The sequence below is a fragment of the Thermobia domestica genome, chromosome 18 (assembly GCF_964235325.1).
Source record: "Thermobia domestica chromosome 18, izTheDome1.hap1.1, whole genome shotgun sequence".
In the NCBI taxonomy this organism is placed as follows: Eukaryota; Metazoa; Arthropoda; class Insecta; order Zygentoma; family Lepismatidae; genus Thermobia; species Thermobia domestica.
In genome coordinates, this window is record NC_137471.1 from 17,118,124 (window position 1) to 17,140,133 (window position 22,010).

A 22,010-nucleotide genomic window follows, 5' to 3' on the forward strand; every position below is an offset into this window, starting at 1 on the left:
CTTAATACAAGACAAATAAGACACTGCAAAAATAAAGAGCAAGGCACACTTTTATTTTCCTTATGAGAACCAAAGAGTTGATGCATTTGTTATATCGCCTGGAAAAACAATGCATATCCTGCATATTGAAAAACTCCTCCACAACTGCCTTTACTTGTTTCCGCTGATAGCCTTCTTCAGTGCCAAAAAGAGTCAGAGGTTAAGTTTGAGTATGATCTAACATTGCCGTAGAAAAGAAGAATGCTGATGTCATTAAGACCAGGCTGCTTTCTCGACAAGAAATTGCACATTAACAGCTTAATTAGAAGATGCAAATTTCTGTTGCTTTAAATCGAACAGGTAGCACCATCTTCCAGGTTATGCCCAGATGTCACAAGTACTGTACATTAACTTGTGGCAATATCATGAGACGTTCAACTCATGATATTATTATAGATTACTGTACTGTTTGTGAGATATTTCAAACTGTAATAAGCTGTGTCTAAGGGTGTTTTATTTATGTACAACTCTTATCCCCTAATTTTGTGTAGATCAGCACCAGAAGCTTGAAGGACTGTTGGGATTAGTGTTTCATTTGGAAAAGACTGTGGACTACGACTATAAAAATATACACCGTTAAGTGATAGTTTGTTTCTATTCATTTCTTCCAGCTGTAACACTTTCTCCTAATAGCGACGCAATACTACCTGCAATCTTTGTGGAGCCTGCGTTCTTTAATTATCTAGTAGTTGATGGCAACAGGCTTATTCATGTATTTCTTTATATATGTTTCTGGACATTGCTGCCATTTATGCCTTAAGCCCTAGGTAGGTAGGATGACGTCCGGCAGCGAATACATTATCTCGGGAAGGAGGAAGAAAGCGGTCTGGAAATGTTATGCTAGATACCATCCCAACATTTGTCTATCGAGAAAAAGCCAGAAAAACTCACTTAGGAAGGCTGGCCTGTAAACGCTGTTACACCTTATCGACCTGGTATCCTCAGGGGGAATCGGCAACAGGATTGGCTGCCGAAATCATTCCAGGAAAGTGTCCATCCGATAAGGATTCCTAAGACTCATCATAAAATAATAATCATAATAATATAGTGCTTATTAATGTAATTCTACAAGACAAACACAACTTGTAGGAGCAAAACAAACAATTTCATATTTAAATACAATGTATTAACTAGTATCTTACATTTTATACACCATCTCGTGTTGCGTTTTTATATATATATATGTTTGCGCAACTCCATGAAGGAAAAATGACTAAAAATTCAACAAAACACCACACATCACAAATAGACAAATATCAGAGATCACAATTACTTTTCGCCTTGTACTTTAACATTTGACTCCTGCACTAATGATGAATACACGATCGCACTGGATGTCTCCGTAACGTCATCATCATCAGTCTCAAACACCACCTCACTTAAACTCTCTTCGTCAAGTTCTCGACTGCTCCACGACTCGTGTTGCAAGCTCAGCCTTCGGATCTCTTCCATCGCCCTCTGCAACGAATCCCCGTCTGGCTCCATCACAGGATCCGGGGACGACTCGCCACTGACACTAGGAGTGTGGGGAGTTTGTGGAGTGTTGGTTGGTGGCGCGGGGGTAGGGGTGGGCGAGGGGCTCGCTGGCAGAGTTCGAGAGGTGCTCGCACAAGGATCACTCTTTTCCTGTCCGTCGATCCGAATACCTGCGATTCCCTTCTTCGGAATGGTCGACAGATCGCGTTTAATGCGGCGCTTTCGAGACGGGCTATTTCGACGAATTTGCACCATCCCATCAAAATCAATAACATATAAGAAACCAGCTATAAGTAATTCACAGCTACGTTCACCACGCTTATACGCTGTTTCCAGTTCACGACTTGTCCGTTCGTCGTATTGCCACCAACCTGCAACAGAAATACAAAAACCATTTTACCGACTTAATTAATATGGTATTAAGCGGTGTCTATACACTAGGGTCAGCTGATGACTTTAAACCTGCAACACCTAACTTCGGTGCTGAAGCGACATCTCGCTTAATTCTTCTCTTCTTTCTGGGTTCATGTTTCCTATATTGACAAAAGTTTTGAAAATCTATGACATAATACGCACCACATATCATGATTTCACAGCTTTTTTCTCCAAGCGAGAATATCATTTCAAGATCTTGACTCGTACGCTCATCATACTGCCACCAACCTACAAGAAAAGCACCTCCTTACAAGTTACTCTTAACCCTGCATTCTACTCTACATGAAAATATAACTGTTTCTCATTCCTTTACACGTTTAACCTGTTAGCTGCTTGCTTATACAGAATGTTCCGCGAGGAAACGACATACTTCACTTACATGTTCCTCACATCAAAACAAAAGTTTATTTTGCACTTTGATGAGAAGTGCTTAGTTACGGAGATATAGGTAACTGTAATAATGACGCCATATTGACTACACTGTGGCCATCAACGAACTGGCCAATCCAGCGTCATCTCCGAAACTAGGCACTCTCTGCAGTGCAAAATAAACACTTCTCTTGTTCTGATGTGTGTGAAATTTGCCAGTTTCCTCCTGAAACATCCTGTATTTACCAACACTTTGAATTCCTGAAAGGCAATGATTTAAATTAATTAGTAGTTCCTACATTAAGGACTGGACTCGAAAGTTGTGCACACTAATCTCTGATTACAAGAGAATCTAAAAGAATAGCAGAATTGTGACGAAATGTCTGCAATATCCACTGCTTTAGAGTAGCTGTGTAGAATGGTTATTCTTAAATAGGGATAAGCAGAAACTGTAAGTTAGAATCCTGAACGAATATATTTCTTGTGAAAGAAGCAGACGTAGCTTAAAGGCACAAGCGGTACATAACTTTAAAAAAACTCACCCTATAGCCTGAGGTTCAATGCCGTGTTCGCAAAGGCACTCCACTGACTTCTGTCCTTAGCCAAGTAGATCAACTTTCTACTTCTGCGAGATCCATCTTAATATTATCGTTCCATTCGCGCCTAGGTTTTCCTAATGGTCGTTTTCCGATTGGATTTTCAGTTAAAACTTTGAAAGCGTTCCTACTTTCTTCCATTTTGACTACATGACCTGCCCACCTGAGCCTCCTAGACTTGATGATCCTAATAGTGTTTGGTAAACGGTATAAATTATGCACTTTCTCGTTATAAAGGTTCCGCCATTCCCCATTCCCGTTCCTCTTGGGTCCGAATATTCGTCTTAGGCTTTATTCTCATATCCTTTTAGTCTGCGTTCTTCCTTCAGAATAAGTGACTATTCTCGCAACCATACAGGATAACAGACATGATTATCATTTTATATATTTTAAGCTTTAAATTTCTCGACAGAATTCGCGACGACAAGAGATTTTGAACTGAATAACAACACGAATTCCCTGCTTTTAGTCGACATTTAAAACAAACAGCAAGATTTATACTCAACTACTGAAGAATGGATCAAATGCAATTGACGGTATTGACAAGTAGATAGAATTAAAACACACGTACAGAAAAAAAGCTGAAAGAACACAATGACGACAGACCGAGAAACAAAAAGTTAATGACGATATGGAGACTGTTAGACAAAACATTCTTTTCCAAAGTACGTGAACTATTACAGCCCAGTGGTGATGAATTTCTTATGCACTACAAAAAACTTGGGGGTCAATCTATTTTCCTGCCCCCTCCCATCACCCTAAAGCTACAGTTCAGTAGTTCATATATTTTCTGAATTTCTATTTTATTTTGTGTCTCCTGCTTTTTATTTCATGTGTTTAAGCCAATTACACCCTGAGCTAACAACAGTTGAAAGTATCTCTACGAAATCTGCATTTTTCTTAAAAGCAGTCAGTACTAACGGCCTTAGTGAACAAAAGTTGAGAAAAGATTTTCCCAGTTAAAAGTCAAGTCTCGATTCATGTATATTATGATGGCTAGCTACATTTTTTTATATGAAGTGTTGAGTTATATATATTCGCGGACCGCTTTTTGTTAATCAATGTTAAACGCAATGAATCATGTTTCAAGTGGGAGTAACTGGATTGCGCCCACTCTAGATCCCACATTGACCACAAATCTCTAGTGGCTTTTTTGAACACATTGTGCAACGTTGCCACAATGGTAGATTTAAAATCTGTGCGCAAACAATGTTTTCCTTCAGACTCGAATAGAAACAGAAATTACACATAAAATACAAATTATATTGAGGATTAACTCTGTGAAAAGAACTGTTCATTGTAATGTTTATGAAATGCTTCTGCCCCATCCGTCGTTCGAGAAGCAACTGAGGGTTCTGAACCTCATATTCTAGGTGGAAACCTAAATAAAATGAAGTAAACGATTATGATGACATTCTCTTTTCTCCATCATGATTCATCTCTTTCAACCATTTCCTCAACAGCCTCTGTAATATTTTTCGGACGAACTGGTAAGACTTTATTTCCGAATACAGTACATAGCTTATCTACACCTTTTCAAATCCTTATATGTTAATTCCTCTGCACTCTGCGGACTGCATTAGATAGCTCAGTCCTAATAATTTTATTCGGTCTTTCGTTCAGGTATTTCGCTGCTCTTTTCTTACAAATTTCTTGTAGCTCGTGCCTTTGAACCTTTGAAAAATCACACTAGTGACTGTGCTGTCCACCTGATAACATTCTTTAATTATTTTGTGCGCAACCCTGAATATTATGACAGCTTGTCAACGGCTTATCAGATAAAACTGATAAAATCGGAAAAGTCTGCGCAATTTCACTGCAGCCACTTCATTTATGGTGACTAACACTTTAGTACAAAAATTTGAAAAAACAAAGATCAAAAAGACATTAATGAATGTTATTTTAATGCACCCATCCCCTTAGCAGACATGCCGCAATCTGCGATGTGATCGCAGAAAATTTGCCGCGCCTGTGCAGAAAAATTGCCAGAGGAGGAAAAAACAGCCAACAGAAAAGTATAAAAAATAAGCCTGCTATGTGTAGATGTCTTAAATGGGCGGACTACTCGCATAAATATGGTTTGAAGTGTTTTCTATGTCGCGTAAAGCGTATTTTTTAAGAATCACAAGTGTTTCTTCTGCAGATTTTTATTTATTTATTATTAGAATTCTTGCAGAAAACATTTGACTCGAACATCGCAGATGAACTCCTTGAACAACGTTACCACAGTATGACAACACTGGAATACTTTTGCCTTAGCTTCCTATCAACGTCTGTTTAAGCCGGATTTTATGCAGTTTGTATTTGGATAAGCGTACAACAAATACATGTGGTGTGAAGTCGCTGCACGAAATAACGGCATGTTTCATCGCCCATTACGATGCACTTTTAAGAAGTTGTCCCGTACTGCAGCACCAAATCCTCACAGTATTCTCCTATTCGCTTTTTGCTTCCAAAATAAGCACACACTTTCCTCATTTCCAGGTCCTTGGTTGAAACTAAACAAGTATATGTAAAAAGCTTAATACTCATTCATACCAAACGTTCATCTAAGAAATACTTTGAGAGATTCCTATTCCCATCTTCAGCTTAGCAGTTCAAAAAAGAAAATTTAAAAATGGGTAAGAAACATTGATGGGTAAAATACCAGGTTAAAAGGAATAAAAAAAATATGATATAAGCCACTTCTCATCAAAGGAAAGCTGACACGTTGTCACAGAAAAGTTTTATAGTGATATAAGCCTTTTTTGTTTATCTGAAGCATGGCTAATAGTTGCTGCGTAGTTACATACTAATCAGCTTTCACCAAAGCACGAAATCTCTCATTGGTTTCGTCATTTCTTGACGTCCAAGGGAGTTCTAACCTTAGGTCTTCCTTAATTTTTACGCGTCCATATTTCAAAGGTTTTACCACTGGTATACCTCGATTACTGATAATGCTGCATCATATACAGTGTCCTCACTATCTGCAGCGCTTTGGTAAAAGATTTATGAAATTTGTACCAAAACTATATGTTAGAATGTTATTCTATTTCGATGCGTGTGTTTCGTAATTCACACTATATGAATTTGTCGCAGCCTTACCCAGATACAAATTGTATCAAACCGGTTTAAATACTAATAGGAAGCTTAAAAAAAGATCTTTTCATTGTTCTTATACTATTATTATTAGTAGGTATTCTGCCTTTTGGCAGCTCTTCGTACTTTTTTTTTATTTTTTATTTTTTTTTATTTTCAATTTGGGGCTGGAAATGTTTCTTCCATGTTTCTCGATTTTCAGCTTCCTCTTTTAACTTCCAATATTTTCTTCTATTTTTCAAATCGTGTTCTTCTTCCTATTCCTCGCCTTCCTTCCATCTTTCCTTCTATAGCGGTATGAAGAAGACAATTTCTTCGCAAGATGTGTCCAATCCAATTGGCCTTTCTATCAAGGATAGTGGCTTGAAGCGTCCTCTTCTCTCCTATACGTTTTAAAACGTATTCGTTTGTTATTCTTTCTGCCCATTTTGTCTTCTCCATCTTCCTCCAACACCACATTTTGAAGCTCACTAAATATTTTTTCTCTAACTTCCGTAATTTCCAAGTCTCTCAACTATAAAGTCCAATGCTCCATTAATAGCATTTGACCAATTTCTTCCTTAGTCAAATATTAAGGCTGCTATTTAAGAGTGGCCTTTCCTTGTTGAATGCTTCTTTGGCTATGGCAATTCTCGACCTGATCTCTCTGATGAAGTAGGCGTCTTTCGTCAAAATACTTCCAAAATATTTGAAGTGGTCGACCTTTTCAAGTATTCTTTGTTTTGCTCTGATCCGTATGCGCGCATTTTCACGGGATATTCTCACGATTTTCGACTTTTCGATGTTGATTTCCATTCCACATAGTTTCCCAGTGTCAACTATTTTGTCAATCGCCGTTGTTATACTACGGTAACATTATTAAGGGAGTTCGCTCTTTTTTGTAGAAGTTCAGTTATTTTATGGCCGTACCTTCTATTTTCTTAAGATAATTCACATATCTCCCTGTCTGCTTTTACCAGCAGGTCTTTTCTCTGTTTATGTTTATGAAAAAAAAAAAAAAATAGTCTAAATTTAGTGGATTTGTACCTCTTTCCTCTTCTGAGGGTTGATAAGCTACGCAAAGAACATGAATATATGGTAGCCGCCATTATTTAAAAAAAAAAAAAATCCAAATCTATTATCATTGAACTCCATGAGTTGTACTAACTCAAGTCCTGCAAAACTTTTGGTACAGTAACAGGAGGTATGAAATTTTCATATTTTTTATAATTTATGATATAGTCCCATTGCTTGTCTAGGCTATGTTTATCCAGCTTTAACTTCGAGTTTTTGGTCCTAATGAGATGGATTCATATACTAGTCATTCAATAAGCGAAGAAGTTTTGTGTTAAATGCTGATTTGTTTTATTTATGCTACACATACAATTACTTACGTGTTTTCATAGTCGTGAAACCGCTTGATTCTAGTTGTTCGTGTGTCTAACACGTTTTTTACTCTACAAACAAGTAAAACTCAAGAAATGTGTGTGTAGCAAGTGGCCGTTTCGCACTAAGTTTAAAACCAACCCAACGCTTTCTTCTGATCTAAGAGCATCCATTACATTTTTCAAAATGAAGGCTAGAGACAGTCCTGGAGTTACACAGCCAGTCAACAAACAAAAAATATATCCTAATCTAATTTCTTTTGTACTCTTGGTGCATATCAAAATACAATTGTAATTTCACATCAAAAGTGTGCACAACTTTCTTGTCTAGTCCTTATTATATAATGGAAATACCAGGGCTTCGTTTCTCGTCGTACAATGTTCAAACACGTCCTGAAATAGATGGTTCACAGTTTTCAATTTACTTCTCTGTTACTCCTCGAAAGCAACGTCACTTCCTAATAATGAATTTTACTTTTACTAAGAATAAACAAGTACATCAATATGAAATATTCAATATAGTGTAAATTTACAGAACTAAAAGCTGCAACAACTATATCTAGAAGGTGTGACTCAGAGTTATTGAGAGTCGAAAGTTAAACAGCTTTTTAAAACACCATCACACTATTAATACTGGTCATGCAAATTTTGATTTTGGTAACTTTTAGTATACTGTTCAATATTTCACCAAATGCACCAGGGCTATCCAAAAAGTCACGTTTCCGCGGGATGCCACTAGGGGCGGGACCAGCCCCACCATTTTGTGCAGGGTCTTCCGCGTGTTCAGTGCAGATCCAGTTGTGAACAGTGCAGTTTATGTTGTTTCTGCTCCTATTCATAATAGACTGGTAACGTGTGTGTTCCGATTGAAAATTCCGCCTGTTATGAAGTCAGGTCGGTCATACAATTTTTGTTGGTTAAAAGCACTAAACTAATTGACATTCATCGACAACTGTGAGGTTTACGGTAAAGATGTGTAGTACTAGAAAATATCCTAAAGGTATATCTGACCTTCCTTTACCGTCTCAATCTAAATCGTCTGGACAATTATCTCTGGGGACTTCTGAAAAGTGTGGTATATGCTAAGCCAGTCTTTTGCGCACAAGTTTCTGAGAAACGCTTGCATGAAACCTTACCGTTGTTCCAATAAATCGAGTATCTTCGTTCATTATTATCATTACCATCAGAGAAGGTTCGCCAGTCATGCTTCAACTTGTAATGGCTATCATTTGCAGCATCTAAATGTTATGTACACCATACTAAACATCACGATGGTACGTTTACTGTGCACTCGTAGAAACAAATTCATTGAACGTTTTCCGTTCCTTGTTTTGACAGCAGGCCGAAGTCCTATAAATACCCTGTATATAATTGTAATACAGAATTAATAAAAAATATATTACCGATTTCTTCTTGTTCAGAAATACTGTTCAAAGAGGCCGAAGGTCGTATACTTTACACATATTATGTAATTCGAAATCATCCCGAAGAGCTATGGAATTAAACTTTTCATTCTGCAAGGACATAAATACACACAACATTGCCAAATCGTCTTCCCTCAAACTTTAAGTTTCTGTTTGTCTGTATTGACGTTTAGCGTCCCTTCTGAGCTCAAAGGCAGTATGACACGTGGACTTATCCAGTTTAAGGCTGAACCCGAACCACCATAATATGTGCAAACTTCAATATTCTTCCAACGGAAATCGAACCGGGACCACGTGCATCAAAGGCAAGCGTGCAAGCCACTAGACAACAGGGAGGGCACTTGTGCGTACATCTGTTGAAAGAGTTTTAAGTGTAAACCCAGAGAGAAATGCAAGAACAAAAGTATTATGCAGCGTAACCTAAACCTAATAAGACCAGTTCTTTCCCATTCCACCGATCGACCTGAGCGTGACATTTGCTGCTTATTTATAGTTTGTGGTATATAGATGAAAAAAAATTAAACATTCTTCATCTACTTTCAAATGAGAATATGAAATGAAACGAAGTTTTACGTCCCACGTTTATGCCGGGTAGACTAAAGGAGAGAAGATGGGGAATGAATCAAATGGAGGAATGAAGGAAGTGGGAGAAAACGAGAAAACCCACGAACATGGTGTTCGTCCACCATAAAATCCCACTTGGAGTGAGCTGGGAATGAACCAGGGACCGCACGCTCCAGAGGTAAACGCTCTACCACTGAATCACCGTGCCCCCTATTTTCAAATGAACTGTGCAATTGAAAACTGATCGTAGTTCAATCTACAGAGGGCCATTAAACTGGAAATGAAATCATATTTAGAGCAAAATGTGCTGTGAAAATTTTGTGACCGCCTGAAGAAATCTGCTCCTGAGACTTATGCACAACTTCAGCATTTCGGAGGCATGAAGGCTAAGGGAAAAATGAAATGAAATCTTTGAGTTTTACGTCCCACGGTTATGCCGGTTAGGCTAAAGGAGACGGTGATAATGAGAGATGAGTGAAATGGTGGAATGAAGAAAGTGGGAGGAAACGGGAGAACCCCGAGAAAACCCACGAGCACGGTGTTTGTCCACCACAAAGTTCACTTGGCGGGGGCTGGGATCGAACCCGGGACCCCAAGCACCAGAGGTGAACGCTCTACCACTGAGCCACCGCGCCCCCAAGGCTAAGGGATGAGACGAAGTCGGGAAGCCCATGATAAACATTGTATTCGCTATCTGAGGATATGGAACACGGAGGTTAGTGCATATAACGACACTATTTTATTTATATTTAAAAAAACAAAAGAACGCACCATTTCTTCCTTCATAGAACCACTGATATCCGTCTTCAAACGCAGAGGTTTTCTCCACGCCGTGCTGCAGCAGCTGAGGCTTCTCAATATAATCGGCAGGGATTTCCTGTCGACACATTGCACAGCGCTTGCTCTGATTTGCGACGCCTTTGACACAAAGGAAGCAGAAGATGTGGCCGCAGGGTAGCTGCGCTGGATGAACACATGTCTGCAGACAGATCGCACACTCAGGAACACCTGCAACAGAAATACAGCTAAGTCTAATTCTAATACTTAATGAATTCCATTATTACTTATGCGGGAAAGAACATTTATACATAACAGAAAAATGCAGTAGCTGAAGGTTTACTCGTATTTGGGTAGGTATTTAGTAACCTACTACCATTTTCATTGAAAATATGGAATTCCTTAAATTCCTCGGTCTTCCAATTTACAGATTTCGACTTCCATTATATTAAACTTAGGAAGGTTGTTTCATCCTTATGGTGGTGAATTGCACAGAGCGCATTCAATATGATGACCCCGGCAGTGAACAATTGCACGACATTAGAGCGTCCATTGAAAGAGACTTGTATTCAGCACAGCCTGATCCAGTTTAGATCACTTGCATTCTTTCCAGAGTACCTCAAGTGTTATGGGTCGACGTTGTGTTTGAATAGTCCAAAAAGTATAAAGTCCATGCAAATGTCTGTATAAGCGTTACCTAGCGGGTGATAAATGACGTTATGTCATCCTCATCACCTTAGATGAGATGTGAGTCTATTTGATTCCGTTAAAGCACGTGCGTCCGACTTACTACTGCCATATCGCTGGAAATGAGTCCGCACAGTGGATTCGCACGTGCAAGGAAAGTTTCCCAAAAAACGTTTCTGGTAGTGGCGGGTTTCTTTATCCAGGGATGTTTCCTGTATACAGAGTGACGCCTAATGTAAAGACATATAATGCTTACTATATACAGCAAGTCTTAGATCCTACAGGCTGTCAACATGCCCCTGCCTTGTGTGGCAATGAGACTGCCGAATTCCACATCCACCAAGATAAGGATAGGATTTTAGATTTCTGGGCTTTCGGCATCTAAGGCCATTTAGCCCTTCACGATTTGAGGGATGACATCCCTCGGCGAGCACACTATCCGGGAAAAGGGAAGGAAGGAAGCGGCCTGGACACCTATAAGTTAGGTACCACCCCGCCATTTGCCTGGTGTGAATGAGGACAACCCAGGAAAACCTCCTTCAGGGTGGCTGGCCTGAAAAAGCGTGTTACACTTTTTCCACCGAGTGACCCCACCGGGAATAGAACTCGGGACCGCACGCACCGAAGGCGAGAGCGTTACCTCCACCAAGATAAGGTCAGCAGTTACAGCGCCAAAACAACGATGACCCATACGGCCCTATGGAACAGGAGCCAGATATCAAGGTTATTCTATTTAGATACATCCCTGTTAAATCATCACACGCATTATCCATGAACTTTTGTGGCTTTGACCTACTGAAACCGAGCATCAAAAAACGTTAAACCACAGCACCTTGGGGTCTCTGAAAAGTATGGGAAAGCGAGGAACTAAAACTCCTCAAGCTATGCTAAATAAAGCCTCCATAAATAACAGTTCTTGTGCAATTGTTCCTTTTTCCTTCAACGGTACACATGTATATTAGCTACTCAAGACGAGATTCGCAGAAATCAGTTTATGGCTGGCGTACTTTTATAACAACGTGGTTCTTCCCGAACTCCACGCTTATGCTTAGTGTACGCGCCTTCGACACGGGAGAACCGGATTCGAATCCCATGTTAAACTGCAGCTCCACGTCTCATATTGTCGCGGTGCTAGAAAATGCTAAGTGCTCCAAATCAACTAACGTGGATCTTCCTTTCTGATGCGAACTGCTGAGATTCAAGCTACTTTTAATAAAAATAAAAAAAAAAATAAATTGGAAAAGTCGGAATTTTTGGAGAAAAAGTAAAAGTAAGTATGTGTACATCCTTTCTTCATATGCTTACATACCTGGACTCTTTTTTAATAAATACGTGGCGGCTCTGCAATTGCATAATATTTAGTTTTGTTTGCCCAGAGACCATAAATTCTGACTACTGCTTTTTTTTCTGTAAGCACATAAGAAAATACCTTATTTGAGGAATTTTCATTCTTTGGTTCTTCTATCCATAAATTTAAAAAAAAAAAAAAAAAAAATCACTTTTGTAGTATCTTCAACTCATCTGAATGAAATAATGGTTATGGTAACTTACTCTGCTTTTCAGAACAGATGTGATCAATGCTAGTTTGGAAAAGGTATGTTCTGTGACCTTCTGATACACTTTCCTAATTCCATGCAAGAAAACAGATTTATTTCAGTTTTAATTTTTTCTCGGACTTCTTGTTTTTTTTCATCCTACTCCCGTTTCAGACTGTGATATGAACTTGGAAACTTTGAATAAATTGTTCAAGAGTCTTCAATTAAAGTCACGAAGCAACCTTCCAAACTCTTAACAAGGCTGCGAACTTCGTCGGGTACATACATTAGTGACTCCACGTTCTGAAACAGCTTCTGAAATCTTCGAAATGGTAATTATGCATACACATATAGTAGAAAAGGCAACTAGGCAAGAGTTCTCAAGGCAAATCCTTCTACACACTGCATTACATTTTTTTTTTTTTTTTTTTTTGTTTGTTTGTTTTTTGGTTTTTGTCTTAACTTTTGGTCTCATTTGAGTCCGTAATCCTTAGTAGTGCCTTTAGCTCGCTTGGTAGTGATTATGGTTGACTCAGAGCAAGAGCGTAGCAGAGGTCCAGAGCGGCTCCGAGAGGATGTGTCTGTACGGAGCAGGCGCTTCAGCGACGGTGGGCATCCAGGTAAATCAGTCTTAAGTCACTGTACCAGCTCCGGAGCCGTCGATGGATTTGGGGGAGATACTAAATGTAGTCGGACTTTTTTAAAATACTGGTGATCCAATTAGTTATAACTCTTGAAGTAATTGGGATCAAGACCACTTCCGTGTTAAGAAAATTGAGCGTAAATTCCACGAAAATAATATTTGTATAATTTATTTCTGATTGAAAAGTGGAATTATCTTTTAAACTATGATCTTTGCTACTAAACAGTACAAAAACATGAATGTCTGAAATTATACAAGAGAACAGTGATAAACGTAATGATTATGAATAAGATTTCAGTACTATATCAATCACAACACCATGTTAAATAATTAAAAAAAAAAAAAATCATTCATGCGAAATGGGTCAATAACACTCGTCGTTTGTTCGCGTTGGAAAGGAAGTATTGCGTATAAAATTTTTTTTAAAGTTCAGTGTCCAACAATTATGCACCGAGGGTAAGGGAGACGACGACGATGTTGGGATGGTTGATAATAGTGGAATGACGGAAGTGTGGGGGGAGGAAGAACCCCGAGAAATCCCAAGTACAGTTGGTTATCCACTAAAATGCCCAACTGCGGAAGCTGGGATCGACCCAGGGATCCCACTTGGCAAAGGTGAGAGCTCTACCACTGAATCGCCGCGGCCCACAAGAAGTTTCTGTTCAATAGTGTAGCCCCCTCCCCTATATACTGTAATTAATTTCCATCCACTCTACTCCCACTAAAACCTTATATTAGATAAGGTTTGACAAGGTTGACAAGTATCATCAAAACTTAGATTTTAAACATGATAAAGAAGAGCATGACGAGAACAAGTTCAGTTTATAAGTTTATCCAATCTATACTTCAAGATTCTTCAAGACGATTTTGACATGGATACGCCTTGCTACATAGTATTAGCTACACATAGCATCAAAATATTCTTAGATCTATACGATGCGAATTTATGTTTACTATTCCGCACAACATGCAAAAAATGCTCTGCGCGCTCATCTAAATAGGGCAACGCACAACTAGTTTGGTAACATGGTGATGAATCCATAAAATTCATGCCGATGACATAGAATGACACAAAGTAGCCACGACTACACAGAAAGTGTTGATATATGATTTAGGTATAAGTGTAAAATTAAGAGTACTCATCCCTTCATTCTCTCATATTTTCATGTATTTGATTACTTAAGGCTCTTCATTAAGGTGACCGCCACAATTTTTTGAAATTTCTTTTACAGTGACTAACCTAAAGACAACGAACACTATTATTATTATTATTAAATTAAAAAAAAAAAAAAACGTAGAATCTGAGCCAGACAGTGCCTATAAAATGTTATTAAACAAAGTAGTCACCGTTTCCAAACGTCTTCTTACAGACTCGGAATTTCGGTGCGCAGTTTATGATGTCATTATACGCTATACGAAAAGTTATTAGTTCATGTAATATTGTCTTGTAGTTACTTTGAATATTTTTAATACTCTTCACTGTATTTTAGGGAAAAACCTTCACAGAGAACTTCTTTTACGCATAAGACATTAACAATGCATTATGGGATGAAGTCAACTGAGAAATGTCTTCAATCATAAGTCAGGATTCGAACCCGTGACATGTCCATTGCGAAATGGTAAACACAGTCAGATAATTTACACTATTATATAAAAAAAAGTGCAGAGGCTGTTCCGCGTACATATGACGTAATTTTGCTTACCACTTAGTTATCAAAATCCATAGCGACAGATGTGGCAATGCTCGATGTGTCTCCACTGGGTCCAAAGATACCTCTGCGACATAGTTTCCGTTGTTGAAGGTTCCGCTAGAAAGTTACGACGGGGGGAAGGGGGGGGACTTGTTCTTTTCTCTTTCACAGCTTCCCAAAGTTCACTCACAGTTGTAATATCCCTCTTGCAGAAAAGCCCTTTAAAGCATTCCAAATGCACCAAAAGTCCATTCAAGACTTTCCATGTATCTCGTTGATAGATATGGCCTGTATTCCAGTAGTCTCCCTTACATCCTGGAACAATGCGAGTGGAAACTCTGAGGACCAATTCGATTTCGTTTACGTACATTTCTTTATGCTTGTAGATCTGGCTCAGGATCTCCTGGCACTACAGTCAGTTGACTTGCAATTGTTCACATACAGAATATTCAGTCTGTTTTGGTGACAATAACTGTGGACTACAATGAACCATTTCGGGGAAGCTTCTTTGCTCGCTCGGTTCCACTTTGTGAAACGCTTCACGTCTTTCTCTCCGTACTTTATGACTTTTGGATTACTGCAGTCGAAAACGTACATCTACGCCGCATATGCATACATATAAAACGTACATCTGTGCCATATGCGGGTCGTATAGCTCTCCACGGACGGGTGATTCTCTTGGATGGCCATTCTGCGAACCTTCTGCATGTTATAATGAAATGAAATCTTAAGTTTTACGTCCCACGTTTATGCCGGTTAGGCAAAAAGAGACGGTGAGGATGAGAGATGTGTGAAATGGTGGAATGAAGAAAGTGAGAGGAAACAGGAGAACCCCGAGGAAACCCACAAGCACGGTGTTTGTCCACCACAAACTCCACACGGCGCGAGCTGAGATCGAACCAGTGACCCCAAGCACCGGAGGTGAACGCTCTATCACTGAGCCACCGCGCCCCCCTTCGCCAGTATGTTGGTGGTAGCTTGTATACACAGCCGTACTCTCATTCCCTTTGTTGGAGAACCGTTCGCTGGAGTTACGGAATCCTTAGTATACTTGCCGATTATTTTTTTTTTTCTTTTTTATTAAAGTAAAGTTAATATCACAACCCCTGCTTTTACACTGCTTCCTGATCATTGAAACACTAAACTTTACGCCGTAGAAGGCTGCAACATAACTGTCTTTAAAAGATTCATTTTAAGTGCACTGAGATAAAATACAACTTTCTTACACATTTTACTGACAGGCGCGCCTGACGAAGATTGGATGAGCATTGTATGCGGGAAAGGAGGGGAGGAATTGACTTGGCCAAATACATGCCGAACAGCGTTCTGTGTAAGTGACTTCAGCCATCAGACCCGCTCTAAGAGAAATATGAAACATCGATGGAAAAAAAAAAGAAAAAAGAAAAGAAAAGAAAAGCAAGTGATAAGAAACGATTTTTAAAAGTATACCCTTAAAAACAGAATAAAGTAACTTAAGAAACCCAGGAGCCACGAAGATGAAACTCTCGGCATATAAACTTCCCATCAAAAATAACTGAATATGTTTTTAGCAATTTCAAAAATTCTGTACATGAAGGGGGCAATTTCTATAATTATCAAATTTTCCATTATTTACATAGAAAATGCGCTGAAATAATTACATATAATAGAATAGTTGATACTAGAATAGCACGTAGTCCTTTCCAAGGCACACCAGTTCGCACGCATATCATCAATCTGTTCTCGGGTTAAGTCCAGGACAGTAGGTCTAGAAATGTGAAAAAACGTAAAATTTACAGGAAAGAAGACGAGAGCTGGTTATTTTTTATGAAATTCATGCTGACAAAAGAAATGAAATGAAATGAAATTTTGAGTTTTACGTCCCACAGTTATGCCGGTTAGGCTAAAGGAGACGGTGATAATGAGTAATGAATGAAACGGTGGAATGAAGAAAGTGGGAGGAAACGGGAGAACCCCGAGAAAACCCACGCACACGGTGTTTGTCCACCACAATGCTGACAAAAGAAATGTAATGTGGTATTTTCAAGTGTTAGCTGGTACAATTTTCAATGACGGCAGGCTGACGTCAGACACGGTGTAATAAGGAACTTAATTCCCAGCATTCAAAGATGGCAGTTATATGTGCGTATATGACATTTCAATTATAAGATTTATAAAATTCATGTCGGTGAACGAAACAAGTTATTAGTACGGTACGTTTTATGGTGTGCCACGGATTATTGAAATTGAGCGCAAAGTGTGGTAAATCTAAGGCGTCGAAAATAAAGAAATGGAGGGAGTTACGCTTTAAATTTGAACACGGTGTTGATGGTGTCAAATGTCATTGGCAACAGGTTGGCAGTGAAAGGTACTTCTTTCGAGAACACAAAGTTGTCGATAGAGAATGGGTTATTAAACATAGTGTATTGGTGCAAAATTAGAAAAAATAAACCTAGTGTTTTAGCAACATTCATGTATTCGCGCTTACCCACCATCGCTAACGTGCCTGCCCCCTACGGACGCACCACCTTGCTACTACTCTGGTCTCCTGCTGCGCTAATGCCCTGATTAGTGATGGGCAAATTCCTGGGAAGATATTATTCGTGAATATTCCTTGGGAAGAGCACCAAAAATGGAAATATTCCAGGAAATTATGTACAAACACGAAGAAAATTGCATTCTGTTACTATATTCTGATTTCAAAGCTAAATTCTTTTTTAATCCCAGCATATTTACTACTGTTGTCTCCAGAGGATTCTTCAAAATGTATATTCTGAACGGTATCATATAATTTTATTATAGAGACTACGCATAACTGTAGCCTATATTTACTTACAATATGTTTTATGCGAGTAAATATGTTAAAAAAGAAAAAAAAAACATTTGGTAGAGAAAGTCTACATACTTTCACATCGCTAACAAGTTAAAATTCATATGTAAGTGGATTTTCTAAACTTGACCCTGCTACTGATATTATAAAACATATTAAACATTTAAATGTTATAAACAAATTAGGTTGGTTAACTGCCGGAAAATACATGTCTCACCATTTTACCAACACCTGCACATTTACATTTATGTCCACAATATTTGCAAGATATTGACTTGTCTTTAGAATTTTGAACGTAACATTGCCACACAAGACCTTTCTTCCTACCCACTTCTCGAAATTCCATGCGTTATTTCACATGTAAGAGAAGTTCGAATACCCCTTCAGAAATTGTCAGAGAGAGCAAACAGACCGACGTCTATTACTAACGATGGTTCGGGGTGTATTAATAGTATTCCATCTCTATTTCTACATAATTTCTACATTAATTTACAAACTGGTTCCTTTTCATCGTTCGTAATTTAGTACTTTGATACTTTCTAGTGCAAATGGAAATATTTTTTAACCTCCAAATTATTTAAAACCTAGAAGTAAATGATAATAAATGAAAATAAAATAATAAGTCATATTGTTCTTCTACTTTGAAAAATAAATCAAAGAAATGGAAATAAATTTCTTCCCGGGAATTTATATGCCTGGGAAAATTCCGGGAATATTCCCATCTTTTACTTTTCTTTCCACCGGGAATATTCGCACTGCTCATTGCTAGCCATGACTCGGTTATCTATTTGGTCTAGGAATTAATTCGTGCGGTTGGTACGCACACATTGAAGCTGTAGTACAAACACAAAATACATAAATACCTTAAGAAAAATATTGTCCATCGCTAGCCACCACTTTCGCCCATCTGTCAGGCAATGTACGGATTCCGTGGCGAAAGAAGTCCTCATCCTTGGAAGCGATCCAGTCAGAGACCCATGTTTCGATATCTTCTGAAGAAGTAAACCGCTGTCCAATCAAATCGTTGTTCATGCAATCGAACAAGTAGTAGTCCGAAGGAGCAACGTCTGGTGAATACGGCGGGTGGGGTAAAACTTCCCATCCGACATTTTCTAAATAGGTTTTGACCGGTTTTGCGACATGTGGGCGAGCGTTATCATGTTGAACAATAAGTTTATCATGTCTGTTCTCCCATTCTGGTCGTGTTCTGGCCAGAGCTTGCTTCAAACGCATTAATTGTCGTCGATAACGTTCTCCATTCATAGTTTCACCCGGTTGCAGCAGCTCATAGTACACCACACCTTTCATATACCACCATATGCACAGCATAACCTTTGCACAGTGAATATCTCGTTTTGGTTGTGATGGACCTGGTTCACCTGGTTTCACCCAGGCCTTTTTTCGTTTAGGGTTCTCGTAATGGATCCACTTCTCATCACCCGTAATAATTCGATGCAGAAACCCCTTTCTGCTCTGTCGTTGAAGCAGCAATTCGCAAATGGTTTTTCGTCTTTCAACGTCTCTGTCTTTCAATTCATGTGGAACCCAATGTGACATCTTTTGAATCATTCCCATGGCTTTCAAGCGTTTGGAGACTGTTGTTTGATCAACGCCTAATGCTGCTGCAAGTTCTTCCTGCGTTTGACACGAATCCTGCTCGAGCAATGCTGTCAATTCTTCGTCTTGAAATTTTTTTGGCTGTCCAGCTCGCTCTTGGTCTGCCAAGCCGAAATCACCACTTCTAAACCGTGCAAACCACTTCTGACACGTTCGCTCAGCTAGAGCATGGTCACCATACACTTCCACCAAAATACGATGACTTTCAGTCGCACTTTTCTGCATGTTAAAGTAATGCAGCAGGACACCCCGCAAAAACATTTTATCAGGCACAAATTGCGCCATGTTCACTTAACTACAAACTGGTGTTGTTGACGCTTTAATCCACTGCCCTATACTACGAACGATACGCGATGACAGGGGTTTGCAACACATGTGTGGATACACGGAACTGTGGGACGCTCCGTTCGTTGCGCCATCTCTTGTCCACCCGCACGAATTAATTCCTAGACCAAATAGTATTCGTACTTTTTTGTGAACGTTTACCACAGGTTGGTTTGTTTGGGCTCACTCGAGCAGATGGTTCTACCAAACAGAAAATTTATAGTAAAATATGACGTAAAACATTTGTCGTAAAGGAATTTAAGTGTGGATATATATAATTACTGTCAGCCCACAACATATTGAAATGAATTTTGAGTAAAAGTAATGTATATGTGTAAGAGTGCTCTTTCACTATCCTCGTTTATACGTATGGCCCCGTCGCTCACGCGCCTGCTTCATACGGACGCACTCTCTCGCCACAACTTGGGTTCCCTGCTACGCTTCTAACCTAGACATCACTCGTGCTTTTTAAGGGCAACTTCGCACAAATTGATTCTTGTCTTATACATTGTTTTTATGCCATACATTCACACTGTATTTATAGTGAGCCCTCCTGAAGTCAACTGCAAGTAGTAATGGAGCTCCTCATTTAGAGTATGCTCTGCTAACAAAAAAACAACAACAAAAAAAAAAGAGGTTTCAACTTTACCTGAAATTATAAGAAATGTCTCAAAGTTTGATAGAACCTTCTGCTCGAGTAATATTGTTTGTTTTTCAAACTAGTTCTTATGGCATTATTTTCGGACGCAGTAAATGCGCACTAAACTGTAGTCCTCCTAATGTGAATGTGCACCGACGAATTCACAAATATTTTCTCTAAGGTAATGACATTGAATTTTCTCTTAAGTTGCAAAAGATTCACGTTTTTCAGCCTGAAAATACTGTGATTATTCTGCAGCACACAGGTCTCATTTCTGACTTCATATAAAAAATTGCATTGAAAAGAAATTGAAAATTGTACTGAAATCTGATAAAAGTTTTAAAAAACTAATTATATCACTACACTTCTTATTCTAAAGCATCGGAGATATTTTACTGTATCTTCCGTACGCATGAAGAATTATCAGTATACAGCTATTAGCAAGAGCTCAATTTGCATGATCCAATCTGAAATATATACTGCAATAAATACGTAAATAAACACTACGCCATTTTCTTACAGCATGTTCTGTAACAAAGAGGTAACACTTATTTTTACATTACATTGTTTGCAGGTATTAAATAGATAAACTGACATGTACACATGATACTGATATAATCTCACCCTCTGAATCAGTCTTAGTAGTAGAAACTTCAACTGGATTCTTCGAGTCTGGAGTTTCTTTCGTATTGGAATTTTTTTGTATCCGTTCCGCCATTTTCGATACTGTTGCGTTTACTGCTTTTATTTACTTTCACCGAAACAGTACTTTCAGGTACATTTTCGAAATATCCCTTTCTTTTCCAAAAAATTACTATTTTAACTCAAAAATTTGTTTACCGTTTTTTCACTACGTGTAAGTCAAACATTTGCGCTATTGCGCTGGATACGTACAATAAACAAAAACTATCTTAATATTTCTAATTTAAATAAAGAATTCATTGTGCTATCCCATGTTATGGGGATAGGGTTGCCAACTCTGGAAAATAAAAAACCGGCACCCTTCAAAATATCCTATGCCAGTGGTTCTCAAATTTTCCGATAACGCATACCCCCTGTGCATTCGGAAAGTGATTCGTAGACCCCCTTACAATGCTATCTGAAATTTCACATGGCATTAAAAATATATACTAATTAGAATTACCACTGACAAGAAAAAGATTAAGAAAAATATTGCAATAAGTAATTTATTCTAAAGATACATGATTGTTTCCTAGTGAATGAAATTTCAATTGAAAATACAGTAACTTTCAAAACTGAAAATCAATGTACTTTTAGAAAAAGGAAATTCACTTGATAAACGATGTTCTCAAATGTGGGGTCACTAATTTGAGGAATGAAATTATTTCTGTTTTTCCATAATTGCACTGAAATCCAGAATAAGTTCTGTCATCATTAATCTTAGGTCCGTTTCCACATTAAGACGATTTCGCTTTCAGGTTTAATAATGCAAAAAGCAGAAGAGATCTGTTCACATAAGTAAGTGGTAAGGAAAAGCATCAAATGTTGCAATGCCTTTTTAGACAACTCTCCATACTCACAGGGCAGAAATTTAGTAGAGTGGAAAAACATTTAAATTTACAAACCTAAGTATAATTTCTAATTGCTTTCTTTTTAGTAACTGAAAAAAACTTCTTGCATAACAGCTATGAGTTCAATTTTTAGACGTCGCGGATCCCCTGGCAACTTTCCACAGACCCCCAGGGGTCCGCGTACCCCACTTTGAGAACCACTGTCATATGCTATAAAGTCTAGTGAAGTATCTCTGTTCGGACCCATCCATGGGAAGGAAATGTACTATCGTGAACAAAAGAGTATAAACACCTGTATTCTGCATATCCTTAGTACATTCACTAATAAGCTTAATAGATATATTGTGCTATGAATGAGAAACTGAAAATAGGCATTGATCATTTTATTGTATTTACCAGTAACTGCCACT

General features: G+C 38.5%; 1 protein-coding gene across 2 annotated transcripts; it reads right to left on the minus strand.

The window, feature by feature from the left end:
• Positions 1-1,216: 1,216 nt before the first annotated feature.
• Positions 1,217-20,913, minus strand: Rnf146 (Ring finger protein 146). Of its 2 annotated transcripts, XM_081746179.1 has the most exons (4): positions 20,693-20,913; positions 10,117-10,353; positions 2,092-2,178; positions 1,217-1,886 (listed from the first exon to the last, which is right to left on the minus strand). In XM_081746179.1, exons 1-4 carry the CDS (start codon positions 20,784-20,786, stop codon positions 1,309-1,311), a joined length of 996 nt encoding a protein of 331 aa, XP_081602305.1. In that variant the 5' UTR covers positions 20,787-20,913; the 3' UTR covers positions 1,217-1,308. The 2 variants fall into 2 exon arrangements, with proteins under 2 accessions (XP_081602305.1, XP_081602304.1); XM_081746178.1 differs by lacking the exon at positions 2,092-2,178 and having other exon boundaries at positions 20,693-20,848.
• Positions 20,914-22,010: the final 1,097 nt, after the last annotated feature.